The sequence below is a fragment of the Marmota marmota genome, unplaced genomic scaffold, assembly GCF_001458135.2.
Source record: "Marmota marmota marmota unplaced genomic scaffold, marMar, whole genome shotgun sequence".
In the NCBI taxonomy this organism is placed as follows: Eukaryota; Metazoa; Chordata; class Mammalia; order Rodentia; family Sciuridae; genus Marmota; species Marmota marmota.
In genome coordinates this window covers 19,647,767-19,674,710 of record NW_026000196.1, presented here as the reverse complement: position 1 = coordinate 19,674,710, position 26,944 = coordinate 19,647,767, and the positions used below count along the sequence as shown (strand labels likewise).

Sequence of the window (26,944 nt, the reverse complement as noted above, 5' to 3'; positions counted from 1 at the left end):
AGCCATTGATAAATGTCCCTGGGGGAGAAAAATCATCCTGGTTGAGAACCATGGTTCTAATTCAAACAACATGGTTTTAAAAAATTATTCCATATAAAGTAGCCCTGCCATGTTGGAGGTTATTAAAATGAGCTCTCAAGCAAATTATCTCCCCTCTTTGGGTAGCATAATTTATATGAGATGTTCTAGCTTTGATGAAATAACTATGCCCCACCATGGAGTGGCATCCATTCTCTATTATCTCGCTTTTTAAAGACATGCTCAGAAAGTTCATATGCCCATCAGTTGGAGAGCCATTGGGTTGTATAGTCTCTGGGCTCCCTTCTAGCTGTTTCATGCTGACCTGAGGGTCCCTGAGTTTTAGAGGGTGTGCTTTAGTGTCTCTGCCAAGCATCATGCTGCCTGCATGAGACTAGCTTTCTACACAGAGCTGACTTCTTGGGAACACGGCCACTCATGGGGTTAGGCTTTTCCTGTGATGGTACACATCTTAGCCTAGTTTCTATGGACCATCTGTTTGCAACTAGTGTATGTCTCATTTTTTCCTATTTCCTAACAGACAAAGAAGGTGGCATCATTTCCAAGTTTTGTGGCTGGTAAGTGACTTTGACTTTTATCTCTCAGGGGCAGTTGCATTTTATGTCAAAACAAATGGTGCTTTTGTCCGTGCTTTTCTCCTGCAGAGCTTGTCTGGAAAGCGCCTTTTCCAGCAAGGTGCTTGAGCATTTGGTTCTTTGAGGGCTGCGGAAACCCTCATTGAGTGGGGAAGGGAGGTCCAGCCCATTTGCCTGCTTTGATACAAGGAACAGTAGACCATTCATTTAATTACACCCTTATTAATTGTATCACAGATAACACCAATGCCTGAATTAATAGATTGAAATGTGTCTGTATAAGCAGCTAATTATGAACTGATGCTTTTGATCAGGGTGGATGTAATGGCTTCCAAACCCAAGCTGTTCTTTTTTTAAACCCTTCATTTCCCTTTACCCGCCCTTGTGTTTTTGAGGAGGCTAATTGTACATGTTCACATTCGGTGAAGAACAAAACTGATTGATCTATTTTGTGTCACTTTTATGTGTGTGTGTGGGGGGGACACCTGCTTGGCTGTTGATAAACCTGCCTTTGTGTGGGCTGCAGTGCATTAGGTGTCCCCACAGCCTCCTTTTGGGAGCTTCTGTGGGTTGCTTCCAGTGCTCCAACATCAAAGCAAAGAGCCTCTTAAGTAGGATCTTTCTCTGGACCAGGAGGAGGTCTCCTGCCCCTGCTAATGTGTTATAATAAGCAGTGTGATTTTATTAATTCTTTCAATAAGCTGGTAATTAATTCATATGAATATTTATGGGAGTAAAGTAATTGGTCTTCAAAATTAATGACTTTAAAACTTTTCCCCTCTTCTTTTTTAGTAAACAACTAAAGCCTGGGAAACTGAACACGCCCCCTCCCCAAATTACCCTTTAAAGGATTTGTTTGAACCAGGTTCAACCAGTTCTAACCAGTTTAAAATGAGTCAATCAATTCAAACCAATTTTTCCTATTATGACTGGCTAAATTGCTCAAATTGGATGAAAATCAGTTTTAAGTTGTCAGAATCAATACTTAGAATCCAAAGAGACTTGACTCCATTTTGATCAGTGCAAACAGGCTCAAATGTCTAGCAATGTACATGTGTTTTTAGGTACGTTTTTTCTTGGTTCCAAATAGCTCGAACTGATCTTCATCAAGTCATAAGAGGTTATGAGGGTTCCAGGTCAACTGGTTAGTTGTAGTTTTCCAGCAGGAAGAGACCTCATATCCCTGTGTCTCCCTGCAGTAGGGTTTGATTTGGTTCCTGATTTATAGCAGGCAACATCTCATAAGCAGCACATCTCCGCACCGTTTTCCCCAGTGGTCAGGAGCCAGGGTGGGTAGGCCCCAGCCCTGCTGCTCTAGTGAAATTAGGTCTATGAATCTAACAAGTTTTTGGTTTTTTTTCAATGAATAATGGCATCATTTGGAAAGAACCCCTTCAAACTGTCTGGGGAGATGATTTGGACATAAAACTTTTCTGGCTTCTAAACTAGTATTATATCTGCAAGAGAGAGGAGTAGAGAGCCATCTGGAAACAGTGTTAATGCCTATGATGCCTGTCTCTAGCTTCTAAGCATTGTGGAAGACTCATTTCTCTGGACCACCTTAGACTCTTCCAGACCAAATCAAAACAAGGCTGGATGCTTCAGACTCATTTACACTGTCTGAAATTGCTTATGACCAGCTCACACCAAAGTGAACAATCTTAATTTAGAATTGTTCCAGTGGGAGAGAAGCTCTAAAGTGACCTTAAGGAAAACTACATCCCTTTACATTAGAGAATCCATATTCAGCAATGGACCCAAATCCTACTTAGCAATAGGAAGAGCGCATCATAGGATGACATAAGACCCTAGAATATAATGAATGTGAAAGGACATCCTGAAGTTAAGCACCTTGACCAGTTAGGAATGCATTTGGGCACCAAGCATCAAAACACCCGATCTTAGGTTGAATAAGCAGGGAGTTATGTGTCTAGCACAAAGAAGTCTAGAGGTGAGTGGCTGCTCATTCAGTGGCTTTATGATGTCAGGATCAGCATTTTTGCTTCACCTGGACTTGTCCTTAAGCTTGTCACCTCATCATAACACAATGTCTGCATAGCTACAGCTGTTATTTCCTGATCCAGGTAGGAAGAAGAGAGAAGGCCAAAGGTACAAACCAGCTGTATTGTCTTCCCCTTTGTATTAATAAATCAAAGATTTACTATAGATAAAGAATGAATGATTTTTTTTTGCACGATAATCTGACTTTCCATTATTTTCTTAGCCTGCTCCCTAAGTAACCTGGGAGGTAATTTTTTAACTATGTCACTAGGAAGCAACGATGACTCTGATTGGTAGACTGTATTTTTAGGGGGGAATTTTAATACTAAAGAAGTGTCAGAGATTTGGGCTTCCCACAGTGGCAGGCATGTCCCTTTGAGGGTATCCTGGAAGCTACATCAGAGAGTGATTATAAAGGATATTGGCTCCTGAGAATATGAAGCTCTAAAACTGGATGATTTTCACACATCTTCTTGATGGGCTTTTGAATCCTCATAGCCACCATCCAGGGATCCATTGAGGTTAGCTGTGTGGACATTACATGGGCTTCTGTATAGATTCCTGTAGAAGAGATTAGAGGCCAGTTGCATTCTGTCTTATTCCCTCTGGGTAAATGGCTCCATGACTGGATGGATATTAGAGAACTCCTGAATCTGAATGTTCATCTGAATATTGAAAGACCTTGGAGATCTCTTCAGCACACTTCTCCTTATCTCTCTTTAGCCAGAGCTATGTCACCAGACGGCTCACAAATTCTAGTGTTGGCTGGAGGCTCAAGTGGTTTTTCCATGAAGGAGGGGAGACTGTCTGGGAATGAGAGTTGAGTGAGCAAGCCCTCAGGTATCTTCTGCAACACCTGCTTCAGGTGATGAGCATTTCAAACCCCTGTGGCCATTTAGTCCTGAGATGGAACATCAGAAGAACTGGGAAGAGCCCATGTGAATACAGCAGAGAAGTGGGCTTTCCACCACACCCTTGTCTGAGAAGTTGCCCGGAGGAAGCTTTCCTGAAATACTAATGAGGGACAGCCTCTGACCCCCCAATCTATGCCTCATTTCAGATTAGATAGCTGTTCATGATAATTAAAAACAACACCAACAATTAAAGTGAGAGCATCTTCATCTTAACAGGTATAGGGCTTAGTGTTTCAGATGCTGTCTGTGTGCCAGGTCTATAACCTGTCACCTGCTCAACCAACACACGAGGAGTAGATATTTCCCAACACACATTATAGGTTTGAAAATTGTGGCACAGTGCGGTTAAAGTCATTCATCTGATGTCCCTTAGCTGATGAAGGGTAGGACCTAGACTTGGACCCACATTGACAACATTACTTCTTAGCTGGGAACATAGCTCAATGACAGAATGTGTGCTTAGCATAGGCAAGATCCTGGGTTCAATCCCCAGGACCTAAATTGATAAAACCAATTGGTAAAACCTGTCAACTACTTACTTTGAGCCAGTTATAACCTAAGAGTTTTTCCTCATTGATCTCTGGAATAACAGTAAGCAGTAGGGGCTGGTGTAGATGAGGAAACAGAGGCTCAGCAAGGATAAGTTGAGGACTTGAGGTTGCCAGGTAGTGGGAGGCAGAGCTGGGGTTGGGACTCCGGCTCAGGTCTCAGGTCATCACCCCCACTCCATACTGCCTCAGCAGTCTTCAGTGCAGCTGGTAAGGAAAGCCTTAGCTTAGAGAAGACACACATTCATATTCCCAGGAGTTCTCTGGAGGAGAACATTCCAGATATCAGAGTTCTTGGACCCTCTCATTCCCAGAGGCACAGCCCTCTCTCACCAGAGGCAATCCCAGGAACCACCCCCCTGCCCCATGGAAAATGCTTGGAGTAAGGTGACCCTCTGAGACCAGGCAAGTTCATACTGCAGAGAAAATCTCTTTGGAAAGTGATAACTGCACACAGGACTCACTGCCTCGCGATGGGGAAGAATCTAGAAGTGTAGTGGGAGGACGGGCACTTTCAGGATGTCCCCTGCTGCTGGATATGGTGGCTGGCAATAGCATAAGTCCCAGAGAGCCTGAGGGTCCTCACCTCTGAACAAATATATGTAAAAGTCTAACTTTTCTATAAAGGTAGACATGTGCTTTTTAAAACCAAAAGGCTGTTATTGGTCCCAAGCAATAGAACTTAACAATGGCAATTTTAGTACAAAATAGCAAAGACCACTAAATCATGTTCTGTCCCTCACAATTGTGCTCCTCTCAATCTAACAGGCAAAGCTCACGCAAGATGTCCTGAAACCCACCACCCAACCCACAGCTGTAGGCTCCTACCTACATGCTACAGCCCTGGGGTCTTAACGCTCTCAGTATAACCTGTCAACTTTCCACGCCTATATCCTGGCCACCTGGAAGAATGGGGACCCCAATCACTGGAACTTCTGGGCCTGGGGCTGAGGTCACCCCTCATACCGTCCTTCTCTCAGGGATCCCCACTGTGATAAAGCCATCCTCTTGGTTTCACAAAATGGGTGCTTAGGAGTAGAGACTTGGTTTTTTCTTAAAATAAGCAACTGGAGCAAACCTGTTCAGAAACAACCCCTGACTTGAAGACACCTCGTGCCTCCTCCTCTTCTGTAAGGCCAGGACTCCAGAACTGATATGGCTTTGGGATGCTATTGGCTGGAGGACAGGGTTAAGGTGATCTATGGGACTAGAGGGACATGGAAATTCCAAAGAGGGGTTACGAAAAGTAAAATGACTTTCCATTTTTGCAAACAAGGTGATTTTTTTTTCTCTAGTACTCTGTGCTGTCTGTGGAGGAAGGATTAGATATATTTTGTAATAGGAACTTTTATTCACCGGTAGAGATTTTTAAAGATTTTGAAAAAAAAAAAAATAATGCTTGGATCAGATCAGGAGTCACAGAGGCAAAAAATGAATTCTACCCTGGAAATCCCCATGAAATGTCCTCCTTTCCTGCCTGTACATGATAGAAAACTTTCATTACAGACCAGTTCATTTCACTTCAGTTCTTTTCTGCAATGGACACCACTGCTAAATTGCTTGTGAATCCTTCCAGGGAGTGGGGATTTTGTGGTGTAGAAATATGCCCGCCTACATAGACCATTTTCTTAAAATGAATATTGCACTAGACCCATCCACATGGGTCTGCACTTTGCTCTTTTACTTTCTGGCAGACTTTGGAGATAGGAAGTCGACCTGGTTATTTAAGCCCAGGATCTATTCCATGGACATGCAATGGAGTATTAACCAACCTATTGTGTACCAACTGTCAATCAGTTGCCAGTCAGCATAGCAGTGGGTACTCTCAAGGATATGTCTTTGTGTTCAGGTGTGAATTCTTTCACAAAAGCAACTTCTGGATAAAGCAGGATTACAGAGCAGGAGCATATAAACTTTGATGGACATGGCCCAAGTACCCTTCCCAAGAGGGGACAGTGGACAGTAGTACCCTTGGTTGTGGATGAGAGTGCTAGCTTCCACAGTCACCAATACTATGCCCAGGCTGATGGGCATAGAGGGATATCTTTTTGATTTCATGTGCATATCTTTCATCATAAGTGAAATCAAACACCACTTAATGTATTTATAAGCTGTTTGTGTTTTTTTTTTTTTTTCTTGAGCTTGACTTGTATGTATCACATGTTAGTGGGCTTTCTGTTACTGTGACAAAATACCTGGAACAGTCAACTTATAAGGAGGAGAAATCTATTTTGGCTCATAGGTTCAGAGGTTTCAGTCCATTGTCACTTGACCCCATCATTTTGGGCCTGTGGCGAGGCAGAAATATATGATGGAAAAGAGCTGCTTACCTCTCGGCTACCAAGATGCAAAGAGGGAGGAAGAAGAGGAGCCATGGTCCCAGTCTCCCTTCCAAGGGCATGCTCCCAATGATCTAACTTCCTCCCACTAGCTCCAAGTCCTAAAGGTTCCACCACCTCCCAATAGCACTGTCATGTGGGACCAAGCCTTTAACACTTGAGCCTTTGGGGGACATCTAAAATCTAAACCATGTAATATATTGTGCTGGGCTGGGGTTGTGGCTCAGCGGTAGAGCACTCGCCTAACACATGCAAGGCCCTGGGTTTGATCCTCAGCACCACATAAAAAAATAAATAAATAAAATAAAGGTATTGTGTCCAACTGCAACTAAAAAAAATAAATATTTAAAAATAAAAAGAAATATACTGTGCCTATTCCTTTGATTTCTTCCTGATATTTTTGATATATAATTGGCAAATAATTATATAATTTAAGATGTACAACATGAAATTTGATACGTGTACACATTGTGAAATGATCTCTACAGTCCATCTAATTAACACACCCATAACCTATCATAGTTAACTTTTATGTGTGTAATAAGAACACTTAAGATCTACTCTCTTAGCAAATTTCTAAGTCTGTGTTAGTCAGCTTTCTGTAGCTGTGACCAGAATACCTGATAAGAACAACTTAGAAGAAGAAAAGTTTCTTTTGGGCTCATGGTTTCAGAGGTCTCCGTACATGGTGGGCTCATTCATTAGTCAGAACATCGTGGCGGTAGGGTACTGCCAAGCAAAGCTACTTAACTTATGTCAGCTAGGAGACAGAGTCAGAAAGAGAGGAGAGTCAGGGACAAAATCCCCAGGGGCATTTCTCTGTTGACCTACTTCCTCTATCCATGCCCCACCTATCTGTAGTTACCACCAGTAATCCATTTAAATTATTAATTCATCAATTAATCCAGTGATCGGGTTGTATATCTCATAATCTAATCATGTCACTTATGAATATTGCTATATAACCTAATATGAGCTCTTGGGGAAGACACCTCATATCCAAACCATAACACAGTCACGCCTTGGTACCAGAGGGTGGTTATTCCAGGACCCCCTTAGAAACCAAATTTTCAGATGCTCAAGTCCCATATGGAAAACAGTGTAGTGTTTACACATAACCTTTGTGTATCCTCTGATGGGCTTTAAATCATTTCTAGATTACTTAAAAACACTTTACAAAATGTGAATGCTGTGTAAGGAGTTGTTATACTTTATTGAGTCAGGAATAAAGACAAGAAAAAGTTTGAGTATGTTCAGTATAGATGCAATTTAAAAACATATTTCAATCCAAAATTGTTTGAATTCAGATACGGAACCCATTGGACATGGAGGGCAGTTAACAGCACTCACCTTGCCGTACTTTAGATCCCCAGGACTTATTTGTCTTTAAGTGGTGTTTGTATATTTTGGCCACATTTCCCCCACCACTTCCTCCACCCCTGTCCCCAACTCAAGACACTAGGATTTTGGTGGTTTTATAAATCAATTTGTATTAATTTATGTATAAAGGAAATGAGCAATTTGATTTATATTGTTAAAGTTTTTTCACGGTTTACTGTTGTCTTTGTTTTGTTGTATATCATATATATTTTTTAACTTTATTGAACATTTTGTGGAATCAAATGTATCAGTCTTTTTCCTTTGATGTTACTGAATTTTTGAAGTGAGCATGACCTTCACAATTCTAAGATTATTTTTTAATAAAAAAGTTTCTTCCAGAACTTTTATAATTTTATTCTAGATTAAATATTTGACTTGTCTGGAATTTATTTTGGTATATGGATACAGAAAGAGTTACATTTTGAGCATATTTTTTTTCCAAATAGCTATCCAGCTGTGCCCAAGGTATTCAGTGCATCTTTCCTTCAGGGTTTGGAAAACTGCCTGTTCCATGTCTGTCTGGACCTGTTTCTAGGTGGGATAAAGGGACTGTCCATCCTGGCTCCAGACCCAGGCTGCTTTATTGGCTGGGGACTTGGGGTGCATTTTATCACCAGGTGACTCATTTCTGCCTTGCCACCATTGTGCCTTTTCACACCTTCCCTGGCGTTTTTATTTGGCACCCATGAAACTCACCTACTAAGCAAGAAGGATATTGTCAGCTTTACGATATAGACTCTTTCCAGACAGAAAAGGATTATCTTTACATTTCTTCAAGCTTGTTTATCTTCATCCAGAAAGTTTATTTGTAAAAATCCAATACATATCTTTTTGTTGGTTCCTTGGCATTTTATAACTTTTATTGTTTTTGTAAATGTTATCTTTTATTTCCTTTTTTCCTCTAACTTGTTGCATTTGTAAGTACAAATAAAGATATTGATTTGTTTTACATGGTAAATTTGAAACTATTGGTTTAATGAATTCTTTTCTTTCTTTTTTTTTGAAAATAGAATTTTAGCTGTATTTTTTTTTTAATTTCCTGGCATGTAATCATACCATCTGCAAATTAGAATGATTTTTTTGATACTTCCTCTCTTGTTTTCTGTTACTTCTTCCTGTTGTCTACTTCAATTGCGTAGAACAGTAGAAATAAAGTTCTTTAACAGTGAGATTTGCCTACTGCTAAAAAATAACATTGCTTTGAAAGATCCATTCTTTTTAATTTTTTTTCATAAAAATTCAAGCACATATAAAAACAAAGGGAATATTATACCTGTCATCATGTGCCTATCACCAGATTCAGATTTACCAGGGTTTACCCTTTTGTGGATGGCAGTGTATTCTTCTATACCTCCACACTTTTCCTAAAGCAAATATGACCTCATACCATCCTCTTAAAATAGTCCATATATGTATCTCTAAAATACAGGTACTCTGTATTAAAAAAAATACTTCTAATACTATTATCACAACTAAAAACTAGTGATCATTTCTTCATGACATTAAATACCCAGTTAGAGATTTCATTGCCCCAGGTTAGTGTCCTTAATTTAATAGTGATCCATATATTGAGATAGCTTAATATATTTTATAATCCTCTTCTGTCTTTCATTTTATAGTTCTCCACCCATTTCTCTTGTCTTTTTTACAATTGTTGATGTTGTGGAAGAATCTGTATCATTTCTCTTATAGAATTTCATGAAGTCTGGGTTTTGTTAAGGATATCCTAATGGTGTCATTTAACATATTTATCTGTCCCCTGTGTCCAGTAGAGTGGTGGGTTTTCTGTTTGTTGTTTGTTTGTTTTTTTAGATATGGAGGTTGATCATATTCAGTTTCATTTCATTGTTGACCATATTCAGTTTTCTTTGTTCAAAAACCCTTCATAAATATTGTGTTCTTCCACCAAGAGGCATATGATAATTTGGTTGTCTCTTGGTGATATTAGCAGCAATTAATGATCCTTGTCTAGACCCATTGCTTGATCACTCTAATTCCATCATTTTCATTGATTAGCTGGACTTCTTCAATTCAGAGAAACTTTTCCTTATCAAGTATTTTGTCACTCTATGATATGGTTCATATAAGAAAAGCAGTCTAAATCTTGATTTCTTCTCTTTAACAATTTTGAAATTAATGAGTTGCTCCAACCATCTCTAAAAGTGACCAGTGAGATTTTACGTGTTGTCATTAGGAACTCTTGGGTAGAAGCATGTTGGTGTGTTTTAGTGTGCTGTAGCTGTCATGCATATTGATGCTTCCATGTCTCATCTTTGGCCAATGTGAGGCTGTTTAGGTTGGTTCCTATCAATATGGCCCCATGAGTCTTTGATGAAACTAGTTAGTTCTTTCTCTAAGGGATCCTGTGAAATAATATTTAGAGACTATGATCTGGGCCCTCTGGGTGCTTATTACTATATATTTGTTCTGAGGTTAGGAAATACATATATGTTATAGGCAGTACCTAAAATGGTCCCATTGATTCCCACCTCCTGGTGTTTATGTAATTCCCTTCCTTCAAATGTGGGCTGGACTTGTTGACTCCCTTGAACTGAATAGAATATAGCAAAAGTGATGGAATATCACTTCCAAAATCAGATTATAGAATGACAGTGACTTCTGTTTTGCTTGCCCGCCCCCCCTTTTCTTTGCTTTCTCTCTCAAAGGGAGCCAAGCTATTTCTGCTGTGGTTGTAAATTGCCCTATTGAGAGTCCCACATGGCAATGTACTGATGTCTCTGGCCTCAGGAGTAAACTTAGAAATGGATCCTCCCCTGTTCAAGCCCTAAGATGCTACAGCCTCTGTGGCCCTCTTTAACCGCAGTCTTGTAAGAGCCAAGCCTGTGGTGCCAGCTAAGCTCCACCCACATTCCTGACCCTTAGAAACTGTGAGACAATACATGGGTTGTTTTAAGCCACTGAATTTGGGGGTAATTTGTTAGACAATAAACAAATATGAAAAAATATACTATATTTTTAAAGAGAAAATACATCATGTTTTATGCTGATACTTATCAGGACTATCAGGAGTATTAGGTTCTTAAATTTGTACTTTCTTTTGCCTGTGCCCCAAATTCCCATTCTCAAGGACAACAGCATGATTATGCATTTGTTTTATTCTGCTAATCATGCAGCACTCTCAGGATAACAGTATCAACACTGCCAAGGACACTTGGCTATAGATTCAGTTTATGATTTGTTTGCATTTACTTTTTTCTTTAGAGTATAGCCCAGGAGGGGTGTATGATCAAATGACTGCTCTGTTAGTCAGTTTTGCATGGATGTGACCAAAATACCTAACAAGAACAACTTAGAGGAGGAAAAGTTTATGTTGGGCTCATGGTTTCAAAGGTTCGGTCCATGGTTGTGCGATTTCATTTGTCTGAGCCTAAGGTGAGGCAGAATATCAGGGCAGAAGGCGTGATAGAGGAAAGATGCTCAGCTCATGGCAGCTGAGAAGCAGAGTGAAAGAGACACAGGGACAGTATCTAGTCCCCTGAGGCATGCTCCCAAGTGATCCACCTCTTCCAGCCATGCCACACTTGCCTGCAGTTACTACCCAGTAATCCATTCAAATTATTAATCTTCTACATGGATTAATCCGTAGATGAGGTTACAGCTCTCTTAATGTAATCATTTCACCTTTGAACTTTCCTGCATTAACACCTCAGATTTTCCTGGAGACATCTCCCTATCCAAACCAAAACAATATTTGGGCATAGTTTTTCCTTTTGTGATTATGTCACAAGTGGATACACACTTAGATTTGTTTCATTTTTCTTTTAATTTTTAGGAATTTGCTTTTTCATTGAACTTTTTTGTGTAATTATATAAAATACTTGCCTGGTTCCAAAGTCAAAGTCTCTTCCTCTACCCTATTTGTGCATGTATTTCTTCCCAATTTGGATAACCATTTTTAATGTTTGATAGGTTATTTTCTTATTTTTTAAATTGTTTTATCTTTGCATAAACTTTTAAAAATTCTCTTAACCGATATATAAAAGCATAAAAATGTACATATTTATGGGGTACCATTGATGGTTTAGTATGTGTATATGTATATATATATATATATATATATATATATATATATATATATATATACATACATTGTATAATGTTTAACATTTTATGCATTTTTATTGTAAGCGTTATCTTTCCCTTAGGTAAATGGTGTGATGGGCACCCCTTTTCTCCATCTTGCTTTTTTCACTTATTGCTAAATCCTGGCAATTATGCCAAAGTTCTGTACTGTGCACAGCAGTATATAGAGGATGCTTTGTAGAATGCCACTGTTGGATAAATGCCTCCTATTTAGGAACACTTGGGTGGTTTCCAGTTTTTTGCTATTACAAACAGTGCTGCAGTAACAGCCTAGGCATAGGTCTTTTCCTGATTTTGCCAGGTTTTTAAAATTTATGATGCTTTTTCTGGGAAGTCATTCTTCCAGATAGAAGCTTATGCTGAGGATCTGTCTTGAGCAAATCTGGGCACTGGATTGAACTTGGCTTTGACCTTCCTTCCCTCATTCTGTCATGGCTTCTAGCCTCCCAGCGGCCAGTGACCTTATGTCACTTGCCGGGTTGTAAAGTGCCACAGTGTGGAACTCCAAAGCCTCCTCTTCAGTGACAGCCTGGCCGGTACTGCAGGCTCGGGGCTGCCTCTCCCTGCTGAATGCCCTGCAGGTCTGGTTTCACAGACAGCATATTCTGTTTCTTGTCAGCCTTATTAGATCACTTTTAAAAGGCACTTCTGGGGGACAGGCCCCTGTGGTGCAGGAACCTCTGAGTCTAGGACAAGCAGGTGTGGTGAGGGAGGCGTTGGAGGTGGCAGAGCCTTTCCAGGGTCTGGAGATCACACACCTTGGCTCTGTAGCAGAAGGTCCAGTGTTCGACCCAGTTATGTGACCCTGATACTCGTCACTTACTGTCTCGTCTTCCTATCTGAAGGCCCCCTTCTCAGGGACTGCCTTTTCTGCTGACCTGGGTGGCCTTCCTAGCACGTGGTGTCAGTGTTCCCCCTCCATCTGTCCCATCAGAGCTGCAGCCCCTCCTCTAAGTGGGGGCAGGTGCTCTTCTGTACTTGGGCACATCCCGTAGCTGACATCTCTTCTCTCCTGTGTCTTTCACTTTCCTCTCCACTGGCTCTTGGACCCGTCTGTCCATCCTGCATGTATGCATAGCCAATGATTCACTTTCTTATTCTCCTTCCAAATAAGAATTGGGGAACGGCTGCCTCATAGTCTGCACCTTCCCACACTCCTCAACCCTCTGGCTGGCTCTTGCTCGGCTCTCCTCTGGAACTGCTCCAAGGTCACTGCTGGCCTGCTTGTCACGATGCCCAGTACATGAGGGCTTCTTGTAGCCCTCCTGCTAGCACAGGCACAGATGGGCATGACTCCCTTTCCAAGCCCCTTTTCTTGGCACTTGGTAGAGCTGGCTTCTGGGTCCTCCTCCCCTACCTCTCCCCACCCCTGCCCTCCCCTTGATGACTCATCATGCCTGTGGCTTCAGTGGCACGTCACACAGTTCATTCCCTCGTCTGTTCCTTTACCTTGGACTCCTGAGTCAGCTGCCTCCTGAGCTTCATTTGGAAGATGCCCTGGCTCTTGCAAGCAAACATGTCCAGCATCCCCACCCCCGTAGGACAGTCCTCTTCCAGCAGCTCCTTCTCAGGGAGTGGCAGCTCCATCCATCCAGCCAATCCACCAGCTTTCCAGTCCCTCCTTATCTTATTCTCCTTCTCCACTGTTTGCCCCTCTGTAGCCAGAGTAACTGGGCCACTTCCCTGATGGTTGCCCTGGAGTGACAATCTTCTGTGTAGCTCCAGGGTTCACACATTTGATCAGCACTCTCACTGACTTGTTCCAATTGATGGCCCATCCTGTGTCAGGCAATCTAGACTTCTTAGAGTTCCAAAGTACCACTCTCTCTGTCACCCCAGGGCCTTTGCATCTGCTCTTGCTTCAACCTAGAAATCTTTCCTCTTTGCCCTCTGACTCACTGATTCCTTCTCATTAGGGCTGGCCCCCTTTGTTCTTTCTTCTCTAGGGTCATGTCTTCTCTTCCTGGTATTCACCACGGGCCTTCCAGACACATTTGTCTTGTAATGGTGGGATTGACATCCAACCTGCAAGCTCTTTGTTTTCTTCACGATACAGGTCTTCACACAGTAGGCTCAAAAATTCTGAAGGCTGGACTGGGGTTGTGGCTCAGAGGCAGAGAGCTTATCTGGCACACACAAGGCCCTAGGTTTGATCCTTAGTACCACATAAAATAAATAAATAAATAAAATAAAAGATACTGTGTCCATCTACCACTAAAAAATAAATATTTTTTAAAAAGATNTATATATATATTTAATATATATATTAAATCTGATGACTTAAATTTGGAACAGTGATCTTGGGCAAAGTCATTTCATTCCACTTGAATGGTCCTTATTTATAAAATTGGGACAATGAGGTCTGTTTCATGGGGTTGTTAAGGACTGGCTGGGACTATATCCCGTCACACAGAGGGCTGGTGCTTAGGGAGTAGGTGCTGCACATGGGATCTCCTGTCTGTGCAGAGAGCACCAGATCTTGAGATGCACCCCAAGCCCCCACTGTGGTTGTGCTCCTCCACCTCTTTCTACCCAGCTGCCCCTCTGAGACCCAAGAGAGGCAGGCACAGGAGGAGCTGCCCTCCTCCACGTGGAGCCAGGCTGGTGATTGGAAGCCTCATCCCAGTACCTGTGTACAGAATCATCTTTCCCAGAGACGAGGGAGGGTCCCTGGTTATGGCTCTGCCACTGCTTCCCTTCCAACTTTCCAATGGAGGACCCAAGAGGCTTGGAGCAGTGGGTGAATGAAGGATCTGGTTTCTAGTCCAAAAGAGTATTCAGAATTCAGGGCGAAGTCGATTCACTTTTCAGGTCTTGCTGCTTCAACAAAGTACTAGAGACTGAGTGGCTTTTAGATAACAGAAATGTGTTTCTTACAGTCTGACAAGGCCTTGGGTTTTCCTAACAAGTGTTTTAAACAAAGGCTTCTTCAAACTGGAGTACCTTATCCCTCTCCAAACCGCGCGGATACACGATACGTAGGCCTTTGTTAAGTCAGAGATAGGTCCTGAAGAGGAGAAATCACTCTCTGGCTCTCCCTTAAAGCTTCATCTTTATTCTTTTGTCATTCGTCTCCCTCTGGTGGTCTCAGCTCAGGGTTAGTGCAGGAATTGTGCAAAATGAGAACAATTTATACCCATTTTGGACCAGCTGCTTTCATACAGTGGGGAAGCTGTTTGATTTGGGTTTTGCATTTCATGATTGGAGTTGACAACTGTGAATGTGGGTCCAAAACAGCTCCTCACCCCCCCCCCGGACACTCTTCTGTGTTTGGTGTTCCTTCCCTCATATGTATGAGGGTAGGAGGCAGCTCTGCAGGTGAGTTGAAGGCAGCACTGTTACAATTGTGGTTTCCTACTGGAAAAGTCTCCAAGACAGGAAGGAAGAAAGGCCAGACAGAGGTGGACATCTGTGGAGTCATAGCTAAGTCATTGAATGCTTCCCTGGTCTTGTCCCAGAGAACAGACATCCTGTCCAGCTGCCCTTCTCACACAGGAGTATTCACCCCTAGACTGTCCCAGATCAGATGGGCACACTCCAGGGGGAGAGGGAGCCAGTCCTTCATAAATATACTCAGGAACATGAGTCCATGTTCAAACAGGAGCATGAAACTCAGCAAGATCCAGAGAGCTTCCAAGGTCACAGTGGGAACTGGCAAGGGAGGAGTCAGAAGGCATTGGGAGTTGATTCAAAAGGCAAGGCCTGTCCCACCTCTTCTCAGGGATTGGGGTCCTCAGGGTGCCATGCATACATAAGACCTGAGCTCACTTGTTCAGAACAAGCCCCCGATGCTGACTGAGGGTGTGATGCCCAGGGCACCCCAGGGTGGCTGGGAGGACCAGCACCTTCTTGTAGGACAAAGTGACACCGTCTTCTGGTCAGTAACTGTCATTGCCTCAGGCCCCTCTAGAGGACGTGGGCATCACTGTGATTCCTTAAACAAATGATGAATGCTCCAAACCATGTGCACTGGGGAGAACAAAGCCCAAGGGCAAGGTGACATGAAGTAGTAAAACACTGGGGACCTATAGTCCGAGGTCCTGGAGGTCGGGGTGGAGGGTGCTGCTTGGAACTCTGTTCCCTCTATTCGGGTGGCCTCTGCTTCCCCCTCACAGGTGCACTTGGAGTACAAACCACTGCTGCTAGTGGGCAGATGGGAAGGGTTTCTCCCCTGGCACCACCCCTATAAGCCCTGAAGCCGCCACTTGCTTGGCGCATCCCTGCCTGCCCAGCTGGGCAAGGAGATCTGTCTGTTCCAGAGCGAGGACCAAAGTGCCTGAGGTAGAAGAAAAAGCATGATTTGACCCTGGCCCTGGAGCTCTGCAGAGATCTGCCAAGCCTGTGGGGGCCAGTGTCCCTGGGCAGCAGCCTGAGAAAGCAAGCCTAGGCCTGTGCCTTTCAGAGGGGCCGGACTTGGAAGATTTCTGCCTTATTTGCTTCTAAAATGGTGACAGACTAGGGAGGAGGCAAAGATTCATTCCCCTCCTCACCCCACCCAACCTGGCACAGTTCCCCAGTCTTTCTTTCAGTATAAAAAAGCCTATATCAATCCCAGGACTTGGTGAGCCTTTCTCTGAGCCTGTTCTAAAGCTGTGCAGGGTCTTTCCCCGTCCCCTTAGTCCCTGATGTACTCCTGGAGCAAGTGTCCTGGACCCAGGGCGAATAGGTCCTAGGATCAGGAGCCTGGGGGATTGCGGGCTCAGAAGTTGAGCCCCTCTCTTGGTTAGCTCTTGTAGGACTTTCTTTGAGAGGTGTCACCACTGTGGGGGTGCTCCTTCACAGTCCCCCACAAGGGCTGAAGAAGTCAGCTCATGGAGCATGGTCAGCACCCTGGACCAGGGCTCTGGGCCCCTAGATACCAGGGTTACCTGCCTCTCAGGTCTCAACACTATGTTTAAACCTATGAGAGTCGCTCTCTAGCCCATGTTTGGGCTTACGGTAACAGCACTATATTGCTTTAAAGTACCTAGATCAACGACTTCTGTAGGCCAGGCTGGAAGGGTCTTCAGCTCAGTCCTTGTGAGGGTCTTGCAGAGGCCCCCAGGTTATTGAAAAATCCCTTGAGAGGCAACCGGAGAACCATTAGGGGTGGGGGAACAGCCTGTGGGGGCTTTAGGGTGAAGTTTTGAGGGTCCATTTGAGAGTCTGTGTTTGCCTTTGTGCATCTGTGGTTTCCTAGTATTTCAGCCTGATATGTGAGCCCCTGGGTATAGACCTTTTAGACAGTTTTCAAAATCCAGTGCTGAGCTTTGCAGATGTGAAAGTATAATATACAGGTCTCTTTCCAGGCGTCCCCAAAGATATGTGCCATTTTCTCCCAGAATTTTAGGAGAACCAAAGTCTCAGAGGGTTGTTTAGACTATGGAGGCAGAATCCAGTGTCAGTCTGGTGCCAGTGAAGCCTCAAGTTCACCTCTCAGGTCACTTCAGGGTGACTGACAACCTGCTCACTCTGGCCACTTGCTGAGAGTGACACACCCAAGCAGCCTGGTTGAGGTTGTGAGCAAGAACTCAGTATTCCAAGCTCTGGGGTCTCTGATGTTGGGGTGACAGGGAAAAGTTTTCCTGACCTGCCTTGGGTACTCACCTCCAAACAGGGAAACTGGGTTTTGAGGCTTAGGGACATCAACTTTCCAATGGAGGACCCAAGAGGCTTGGAGCAGTGGGTGAATGAAGGATCTGGTTTCTAGTCCAAAAGAGTATTCAGAATTCAGGGCGAAGTCGATTCACTTTTCAGGTCTTGCTGCTTCAACAAAGTACTAGAGACTGAGTGGCTTTTAGATAACAGAAATGTGTTTCTTACAGTCTGGAGGCTCAAAGTTCAAGGTTCGAGTGCCAGGATGGTGTGGCTTTGGTGAAAGCCACGTTCAAGGCTGTGAATTATTATTGCCTTTCATTGTGTTCTCACAGGGCAGGCAGAGCAGGAGAGTTCTCTGGGACTCTCTCCTAGAAGGCACGGATCCAAGTTGTGAGGGCCCCACCCTCTTGGTCTAATTGCCTCCCAAAGCCCCCACCTCCTAATACCATTGCCTTGGGGTGAGGATCTCTAGTTATGAACTTGGTGGGGGGAGGGTAATTGCCCCCAGATTGTCCCAGATCAGATGGGGCGTACTCCAGGGGGAGAGTCCTGGTGTGACTTCAGAAGGAGACAGTGGTGAAGTGATGACCAAAGGGCCCACGGGATGTGCTGGCCCAGAGGTATTGGGCATTGTTAGCAAACATGGTGTCCATGGGGTGGTAGGGACAATGGCCAGGCTGGGGTGCACCAGGGAGGAGGCATTTCTTTCTAGGCCTTTGGCTTTGAAAGGCAGGAGAGAGGAGGGCCACTAGAGACACTGGTGTGAAGGTTTTTGGTTTTTGTCTTTTTAAATTTACTTGGGGAAACTGGAGGATGTTTCAAAACTGTGGGGAGGCCCAAATGATAAGACTTGGTTAAGTGCCCGAGGGACAAAAGGTTCCTGTAGGGACAGAGGAATGGGCTTATAGGTGGTCCTCAGACCCCAGGGGGAGACCTCACTGCTGAACGGAAAACCCAGAAGGAGGGGTTCAGACTTCGGCCATGTGGCAAAGGAGCAGGTGAGGGAAATGCAGCCGAAATTCAGACGGACAGAGGGAGGTAGGACGTTGCTGGTGCCTAGGGTGAGGCTCTGCTTTCTAGAGAAAAGTGTCAGAGCTGTTGAGGAGTTTTGAGGGCTTTGGGGGAACATATGATAAATGTATAATGGTAGCAATATGCCCCCATGGATAGCTTTTTTCCAGCCACTAGTCCAAAGAAAACAGGTCAGAGTTTCGCCAAACCCTGGGCAGACAGACTGTGCAAGGTGAGAGTGTCAGCCAGAAGTTATTGAGGTAACGGACTTTGGCATCCTAATTGTGGGGTGGGTTGTGGGGTGATAGTTTCAAGCAACAGAGGGAGTTGGAGGTAAGACCACTGGGCAGCTGGCCGAGGGTAGGGAGAGGTCAGGAGAAGGTGCTTGTGACAGGGCCAGGGAAATACAGGATAGCTGGTCCTGGGACATTGGAGTGGCTAGTGTGAGGGCAGCTAGGGTGGGAGGAAGAAACTAGGAGCCAGGGTCCCTGAAAGGGAGGCCTCTGGCCAGGAAGCATGTGGTGCTGGGGGGATGAAGGCAGCCAGCCTGGGCCTGAGAGGAAGGTGAGTGATGGCACAGAGGAGCTCAGTGGCTTGCTGACTGCAGCCCCAAGTCCAGTCCTCGTGGCTTGCTTATATAAAGTTTTACTGAGATAACGACTGTACCTACTCATTTCCATATTGTCTACAACAGCTTTTGCCCCTCAGGTAGAGAAGCGAATCATTGCAACAGAGACCACAGAGCCTAAAATAGTTACCATCTGGCCCTTTAATAGAAGAGGTTGGCCGACCCCTCACTGAAGCTGTGCTGCACTGTATAGGAGCCACTAGCTACTAACATGGGGCTTTTTTTTAATTTCAATTAATTAAAATCATAGTTATACCTCAGTATCCACAGAGGACTCCTGTGGATACCAAAGTCTATGGATACTCCAGTCCCTTATATGTAATGTTGTGGTATTTGCATAGACACACCCTTCTGTATACTTTGAATCATCTCTAGGTGACTTAGAATACCCGATGCAATGTAAATGCTGTGTAAATGTAAATGTTGGCCCACATGTTGATTTTTGTACCATTTAGGGAATAATAACAAGAAAAGAGTCTGTATGTTCAGTGCAGGCCCAGCCATCATAAGTCTAACCATATGGTACACGATCTGAACCTACAGATGTAGAACCCACAAATGCAGAGGGACAACCGTAAATCCAAGGAAACGATTCAGTCCTCAGTTTCAGGAGCCAGAGTTCAAGTGCTCAGCACACACAGTGCAGTGTCTCCTGCACTGAACAACACAGAGGCAGAACATCCCATCATGGCAGGAAGTTCTGTTGGGTCGCCATAGTCCAGAGGCAACTGGGATCCTGTCGCCTCACTTTGGCTGGAGTATCATTGGATGAGAGGCTGCAGGCAAACAGGAATCCCACAGCACAGTAGAGGAGGAAGTAGAGCATGCTCTTTCAGGTCACCTCTGTAGTTCCAGAGAAGTCTGGAAGGTACAGAAAGGGCTGTCATTTAGGAAGTAGTGCCTTCTAGTTTACGGCATGTGCCTGTCATCATGGAGGTTGAGCTTCCTTGAGTAACAGTCACCTGGGATCCTGGAATGGTCCTGTGACACTGTTCACGCGGACTTTTCTGGCCCACATGTTGATTTTTGCACCAGGCACCCAGGGATAACGAGAAAGAAGACTGGCTTCTCCGGAGTGCTGGCAGATTCTAGAAGGCTCCGTCCTTCTCTTTCACTCCTGTCCTGGCTTGCTGGGTTCCCTGTGCTGTGGCCAGGTGTGTGAGCTCTTGTTTGGGGCGTTTCTCCTCTTGGAAGACACTCACTCTGCTCCCCGCTCAGTTCCAGGGCCCTGTGAGCCAGAAGACCTCATCGATGGGATCATCTTTGCTGCCAACTACCTGGGGTCCACCCAGCTGCTCTCTGAACGCAACCCTTCCAAAAACATCAGAATGATGCAGGCACAGGAGGCCGTCAGCAGGGTCAAGGTAGGAGTGCTCCCAGGCCCAAGGGATGCTCATTCAGCTGGGCTTCTCTGGGGAGCATTGAAGTGGAAGAGTGCAGTGGAACACACGTGTCCTGTCCAGTTCTGACTCACTGCCCTTGGCACAGAAAGGGGAATGGCCCAGGTGCCCAGCAAGGCAGAGGGAGACTTGTATATTGGCTGAGCAAATACTAGACTGGCCACAAAGGCCACTCTCTTCTTAATAAGTCCTTAATGGTCCTCCCAGCCCCTCAGAAGCACAGTTTTTAAAAGATGACCATTCCGTAGCATTCTAGTCATAAAGCATGTTTGGAGCTTCAAGTCCCATTTCAACAGTATGTGTATTTTTAGCTTCACCCAAAGTACTTCCAGAGCAGGGAAAATAAGTCATGTTTTATTTAAATACATGACCTCAAGAAAAACTTGGACTGACTTATCGTTCTAGATGCATGTGGGATTGTCTGGTTTGGAACAGTGGGTGAAACTAGACAAGGGGAAGATGTGGCCATGTCAGCAAAACCAAATGGGCTCAGGAGGGAGGGGATGATCAGGCTGAGATAGCACCCCTTCTGGGCAAGGTGGGGTTTGTACTCCCAGCATGTCAGCCCCCTCCCCTCCCCTGCCATTCACTGACCTCCTTTATTGGAAGGAAAGGGAAGCCATGAGGTATCCTTAGTGGTCAAGAAAAAGCAAAGCAACCAGGAGACCTGGACCCTCTGCTCCTGACCCAGCCTGGCTTGCTTTCCTGCCCATTGATTACATCTCTCCTGTCCTCAGTTGCACCCTCTGTAGATGGGATGATTGACAGTTATTTCTAGCACTGGACGAGCATGTATATGGGTTTCCCTTGATTAGCCTGGGTGCTCAGCACAGGCAGTGACTGTCCCCTATCCCTGCAGGGGACCTATGCTGGATGCCAGGCCTGAGTATTGGGGGGTTGAGCACAAGACTGAAATAATTTTGTCCTCTTTCTCTTTGTGCCCACCTGCTTTTCTTTTCTCTTACATGCTGCTCAGAGGATGCAAAAGGCTGCTAAGATCAAGAAAAAAGCGGTGTGTAGCACCATTGTGGCCCTGCAACAGTGGTGTCTGCTGTGTGACCATGGCTTGCTCTGTACCATGGGGGGTTTCTGGTGGGAATCCAAACAATATTACAAAACAGCTTTTCTCTTCCTTTATTTGGGGAATCCTAGATGCTTGAATGAAACTGAAGACACTATGGTTTTTCATTTTTGTTTTTTTTAATCACCCACTTACAGAAGAATTTAATAATTAGTCCTTTTTATTTTTATTTTTTAGACTATTTCATATCCTAGAGCATGGCTAATGCTGTGAAGCTCCTCTTCTATGTGCCATTTGATATGACAGTGTGTTGTATTTAGTACCTGGGCCTCCTGTGCAGCATTAATTAAATTGTTCTGATATTTACATTTATTAAGTTTCATTAACTAAAACAGGATGATGAGTAGCTCAGTTTGCCTGTGAGCTGCCTTTCTATTGAAAATCGTTTTTGAGAGCTAGCTGGGGTTGTAGCTCAGTGGTACAGGACCTGCCTAGCATGCTCAAGTACCATTCCCAGTGCCACAAGGAAAAAAAAAAGTTTTTGGAGTCTGGACAGACTTTTAAAAATTGGATTGACATTTAGTCCTTTGTTTGTCAGCCTAGTCATTTAATAAAAGCTGGTGATTTTCTAAACATGGTCCTCATACAGAAAATATCACAATGCCCAGTGTCAGAAGGTCCAGGGCAAATCCATGGAGACTTGGCACTGGCTTGTTGGCTAATGTTTCTTTCTGCTTTAAAAACAAGAGATTTAGTCCTCCCTCTTCACTTTGAAGTGGTAGCATTTTCTGTTGCTGCAGACTCCCTTCCATCTGCAGTGAGTCTTTGGGGGACTAAAGTGGGTTCTGCCAACAGACCTCCTCTGGGAGCCTCTGGGCAAAGTGGAATGGGCCCCAGCTGCACATCTGCAGTTGGGATGTGCCCCCTCCAGAGAAGAGGGGTCCCTTGCCTGTAGCCTTTCACTCTACCCCTGAATTGTCAAGGACTTGGATCGGTGGGAGCAGGGGAGTCCTTATGGACCACAGCCTGTTCCTGGGACCTGCTCAGAAAGGCCTCAGCAACCAGGTTACTTTTTTTTTAGTTTATTTATTTATTTTAATTAGGTATATATGACAACAGAATGCATTTTGATTCATTGTACACAATTCCAGCACAAATTTTTATTTCTCTGATTGTACACAGTGTAGCATCAAACCATACGTGTAGTCATACGTGTACCTAAGGCAAGAATGTCCATCACATTCCACCATCTTTCCTACCCCCATGTCACCTCCCCCAGGTTACTTTTGATTAAGGTGTGTTCTTTGTAGGGCAGTGAGATGCTCAGGGTCATTGCTGAGGGCCCCTTTTCTGGTCTGTCCCCAGCTGATGAAACACCTGATAATGGCTGAACCCCATTTTTGGACATGCTGAATAGGCCCACCCTATTCTCTGGTGTCCCTCTGTAGGACTCCCTTTGTTCTTCACTAGGGTGCATGATGGGTGACTGTCCTCTTCTCTGTTATTGCTAGGATTGTGGCTCCATCTATTTACCCACCGTGAGCCTCTTCTACTTCAGGTGTATTTCAAGTGTCCGCTGTTGTCAGTAACAACAAGGACCACCTGCAGTTTTTCTGATTTACTTCTGGCTTTGACCTGCTCTTTGAGCAAGAAAGTTTTGAGTTACAATTAAAGAATATAACTCTTAAAACCCCATTGATTTTGTACATAACCCAATTTTTTTAAGGAGAGAGAGAGAGAGAGAGAGAGAGAGAATTTTTTAATATTTATTTTTCAGTTTTTGGTGGACACACATCTTTATTTTATTTTTATGTGGTGCTGAGGATCGAACCCAGTGCCCCGCGCATGCCAGGCGAGTGCGTTACCGCTTGAGCCACATTCCCAGCCCATAACCCAATTTTTTAAAACAGAAAAAGCTCCTCCATGGTCCTGGTGCTGGATTGTTTAGGACTCTGTTCTCTTTCTAATTAGTTAAAAGCAACATCATCCCGTGGTAAACTGAAAGCCCCACAGATCTTTACCCCTGGAAACTGAGCTAAAATACAAATTTATCATTATAATACATTGTAATTCTGAGCTCCTGCGACTCAGAATTCCTGAGGAACTGTCAGCAGGGAGATTATTGACTTGAGATTTTCTGGTGAATAATTAAGCCATAGTTTCTGCTGTTTGGAAGATCTACCACGGTTAGCTCCTGAGTAACCACACAGAATTATTCACCCCAGTGGGCAAACCAACAGGACCTATTTTTCATTACCAGTGTGCAGTAGTAATTAGGACTCTCCCAGGTGTAAAAAACCAATGAAAGGCTACCCTGTTTGGGGGCAGACCTGAGTACTGTTACTCAGCTTCCACAACAGTCCATGGAAACATAACTCACAGCTTATTCCAGCACAGGTGACAAACCAGGGTCATTGGTGTGACAACTTCTCCCCACTTCTGTCACTGGAGGGCTGCACTGGGCCTATTCTTGGTCTCACTCCCCTAATGGTTTTCAGATGGCAAGGTCAAAGGGGTCCATCTGGTTGTGGCTGGTTAAGTGAGAAGGAAGAGCTGATGTTTTAATCCAACTTCTTTGAAAATGTCTTCCCCATTTCCTGAGGAGAGTTGGAATCCCCAATCCAAGAAGTCACAGCCTGAGTTCAGTGAGTTCCGCAAGGGTCAGAAGTTTTCAACCTGCTTTCTGCTGGTGGAGGAGACTCTAACACAGACCCCAGGTGTCCCTTTCCTATTTGACCTTCCAAGAAGCCAGCTTTCTCCCTCTTCTCTGTGCCTTTTAAAAACTGTCTTAAAACTCTCACTTAGCTATGGATTCTTGGCCAAGGCATTGCGATTTCCTTCCACAGGATGCAGGGTAATTAATGAAATTACCAGGACTTTGCTGGAATAATGTTTCCATTGGTAACATCATCCACTGTCCTTTCTTAGAATTCCGAGGGGGATGCGCAGACACTGACGGAAGTGGACCTCTTCATCTCCACACAGAGGATTAAAGTTTTAAATGCTGACACACAGGTGAGTGTTTGAAAGGCAGTGTCTAAAATCACATAAGCCATCTCCAGAGTTCACACCTTGGGGACCCCAGGGAACAAAGTCCAGGTGTAGAAGTACTGTCCCCAGGTGCAGGAGGGATCAGGTGACGATGATCTTACCTGACTTTTTTGATAACATTGGAAGCGCAAAATGGTGATTTTCTAAGGATACCATGCTTTCCATTTTTATTATCTGATGTTCTATGAGAAAGTGTGTTCTAATTTTGTTTTTCCCTCCCTCTTTTTTACTCTGAACTCTGGGATTCTTTCTTTTTGTTTTTTTAACTTGCATTATCATTTTGGCATCTTTCTTCCAGTTGTTGAACACTTCCACACTTTCTGAGACAAAGACATTTTCACCTTACCTTAAGCCCTCCTGCTCCAGACCTGGAATCAGTCATTTCTTCAAGGCACCATGGCTCCTCTTAGTGAGCAATGACATATAGGAAAAAGCCCTGGGTATTGGCTGTGCTCATTGTTTCTAGGGTGTCATTGCTCCTGGGGCCTGGCAATGCACAAAGCCAGATGGTATATATGTTTTTTAAAGCCATGGGTTTATACTTATGTCTCCTATTGGCAGCATAGAATGCTTACCATCCCCAATTTCATATATACTCTTGTTCCCACAGCATAGACCCTGGTTCCCAATATCAGTGTGTTTTTCTCATTTGTTTTCTGTGTTCATCAGCTTTCCGTTACTGTAACAAAATAGCTGACATAATCAACTTTGAAAGATTAATGTCTCACAGTTTTGGAGGTTTCAGTCTATAGTCAGTTGGCCCCATTGCTGTTAGGCTTGTGGCAAGGTAGCAAATCATTGTGGGAACATGTGGTGGAGGAAGCTGCTTACTTTCTAGAAGTCAGGAAACAATGAAGGAGGCAGAGGAGGAGCCAGGGCCCCAATATCTCCTCAAGGGAACACCCCGATGACCTATCTTCCTCCCACTAGGCCCCACCTTCAGGGTTCCATCACCTCCCAAGAGTGCTATGGGCTAGAGAATAATGGGCCTTTAGGGAAAATTCAGGAAAATTCCAAACTATTAATACTATCTTCTACTATCTATACCAGCCTGCTTAAATGAACAAAGATAAGCTTAGTAGGTAGCAGATGAGCTATGTGTCACTTCCTGAGGGATTAAGAGGCCAGGAGTGGGTGGGGAAACCAGCTGGGAGCCCTGAGCTCCTTCCCTGCTTCCCCATTCATGGGGTTCCTAGAATTTGGGGGCAGAGGAAGCAGTAGGGCATATCTTGGAGCTGAAATAACCCCATTATATGGCTCATGCTGAGGCTCACTCCTACTCCGAGCATCATGTTGCCTTGCCCAGCTACTGAGGCCCTTGGCATATCCCAGGGTGGGTAATGGACTCAACTTCCTCCTCTCATGTCTGTCTCCATGCCTAGGCCTGTGCTTTGTCCCACTCTTTGTGTCTTACCCCCCCACTCCCATCTTCCTTCTGCAGAGTCTCACAAGTGATCAGAACTTGATGAGCAACTTTGATTCTGACAGGGGCCAGGCATCTGGTTTGTGAGGCTTCAGACTTGGACTTTGTTTCCTCATCCTTTGTGGACACAGTCTGAATTCACTCCCCACCTCATACCTCTCCATCCTCTATCTTTCATCTAACCACCAATGTTGGGGATCCCCAAGACCACCCTAAGTAGAGTCTCTAAGAAGACTCAAGGATTTTGGCATATTGATGTATCCATTCACCAAATGGATACAGAGCAAAATCAGTGTATTAGTCAGCTTTACATCTCTGTGACAAAATACCTGAGATAATCAACTTGCAAAGAGTAAGAGTTTATTTTGGCTCATAGTTTCAAAAGTTTCAGTCCAAAGTGAGTTGGCCTCATTGCCTTTGGACCTGTAGTGAGGTAGCACATCATGGTGGGAGCATAAGGTAGAGGAAATTGCTCACTATATAAGAGTCAGGGAGTGAAGAGAGAAACAGGAAAGGACCAGGATCCCAACATTTCCTCCAAGGACACACACCCTATAACCTAACTTTCTCCCACTGGGCCCCATGTCTTAAAGGTTTCACCATGTCTCCATTGCACCATGGGCTAGGGACCAGATCTCCAACACATGAGCTTTTGGAGGGCATTCCAGACCCAAACTATATAACACTCAGCAAAGGGAAAGGTGTGTGGATGAAGTCTAGGAGATACCTGGATTGTGTTTCCAGAATCTTCTCCCTGTGGAGTCCCATGAGACATGCTGAATTTCCCCAGCAATGATTGTGAAGTTTTATCTACCAGAGAGGCTCACAGAGACTCAGCACCCAAGGTCTCTAGGCATGCTCTGCCTAGCATGTAGCAAAATTCTAGACTCCCAGGAAAAGAAGAGATATTCATCTTAGGATATGTTGTTTGTG

General features: G+C 44.3%; 1 protein-coding gene across 5 annotated transcripts in view; it reads left to right on the top strand.

Annotated features, from left to right (window-relative positions):
* Apba2 (amyloid beta precursor protein binding family A member 2) overlaps positions 1-26,944 on the top strand; it is a 218,902-nt gene that overhangs the window by 173,140 nt on the left and 18,818 nt on the right. For 4 of the 5 annotated variants that reach the window (XM_048790386.1, XM_048790384.1, XM_048790383.1 and 1 more), the window contains 4 exons: positions 560-596; positions 20,335-20,480; positions 21,493-21,528; positions 24,466-24,552. In XM_048790386.1, the coding sequence (XP_048646343.1) occupies positions 560-596; positions 20,335-20,480; positions 21,493-21,528; positions 24,466-24,552 (306 nt within the window). The remainder of the gene's footprint in view (positions 1-559; positions 597-20,334; positions 20,481-21,492; positions 21,529-24,465; positions 24,553-26,944) is intronic. The other variant, XM_048790387.1, reaches the window with a different exon arrangement.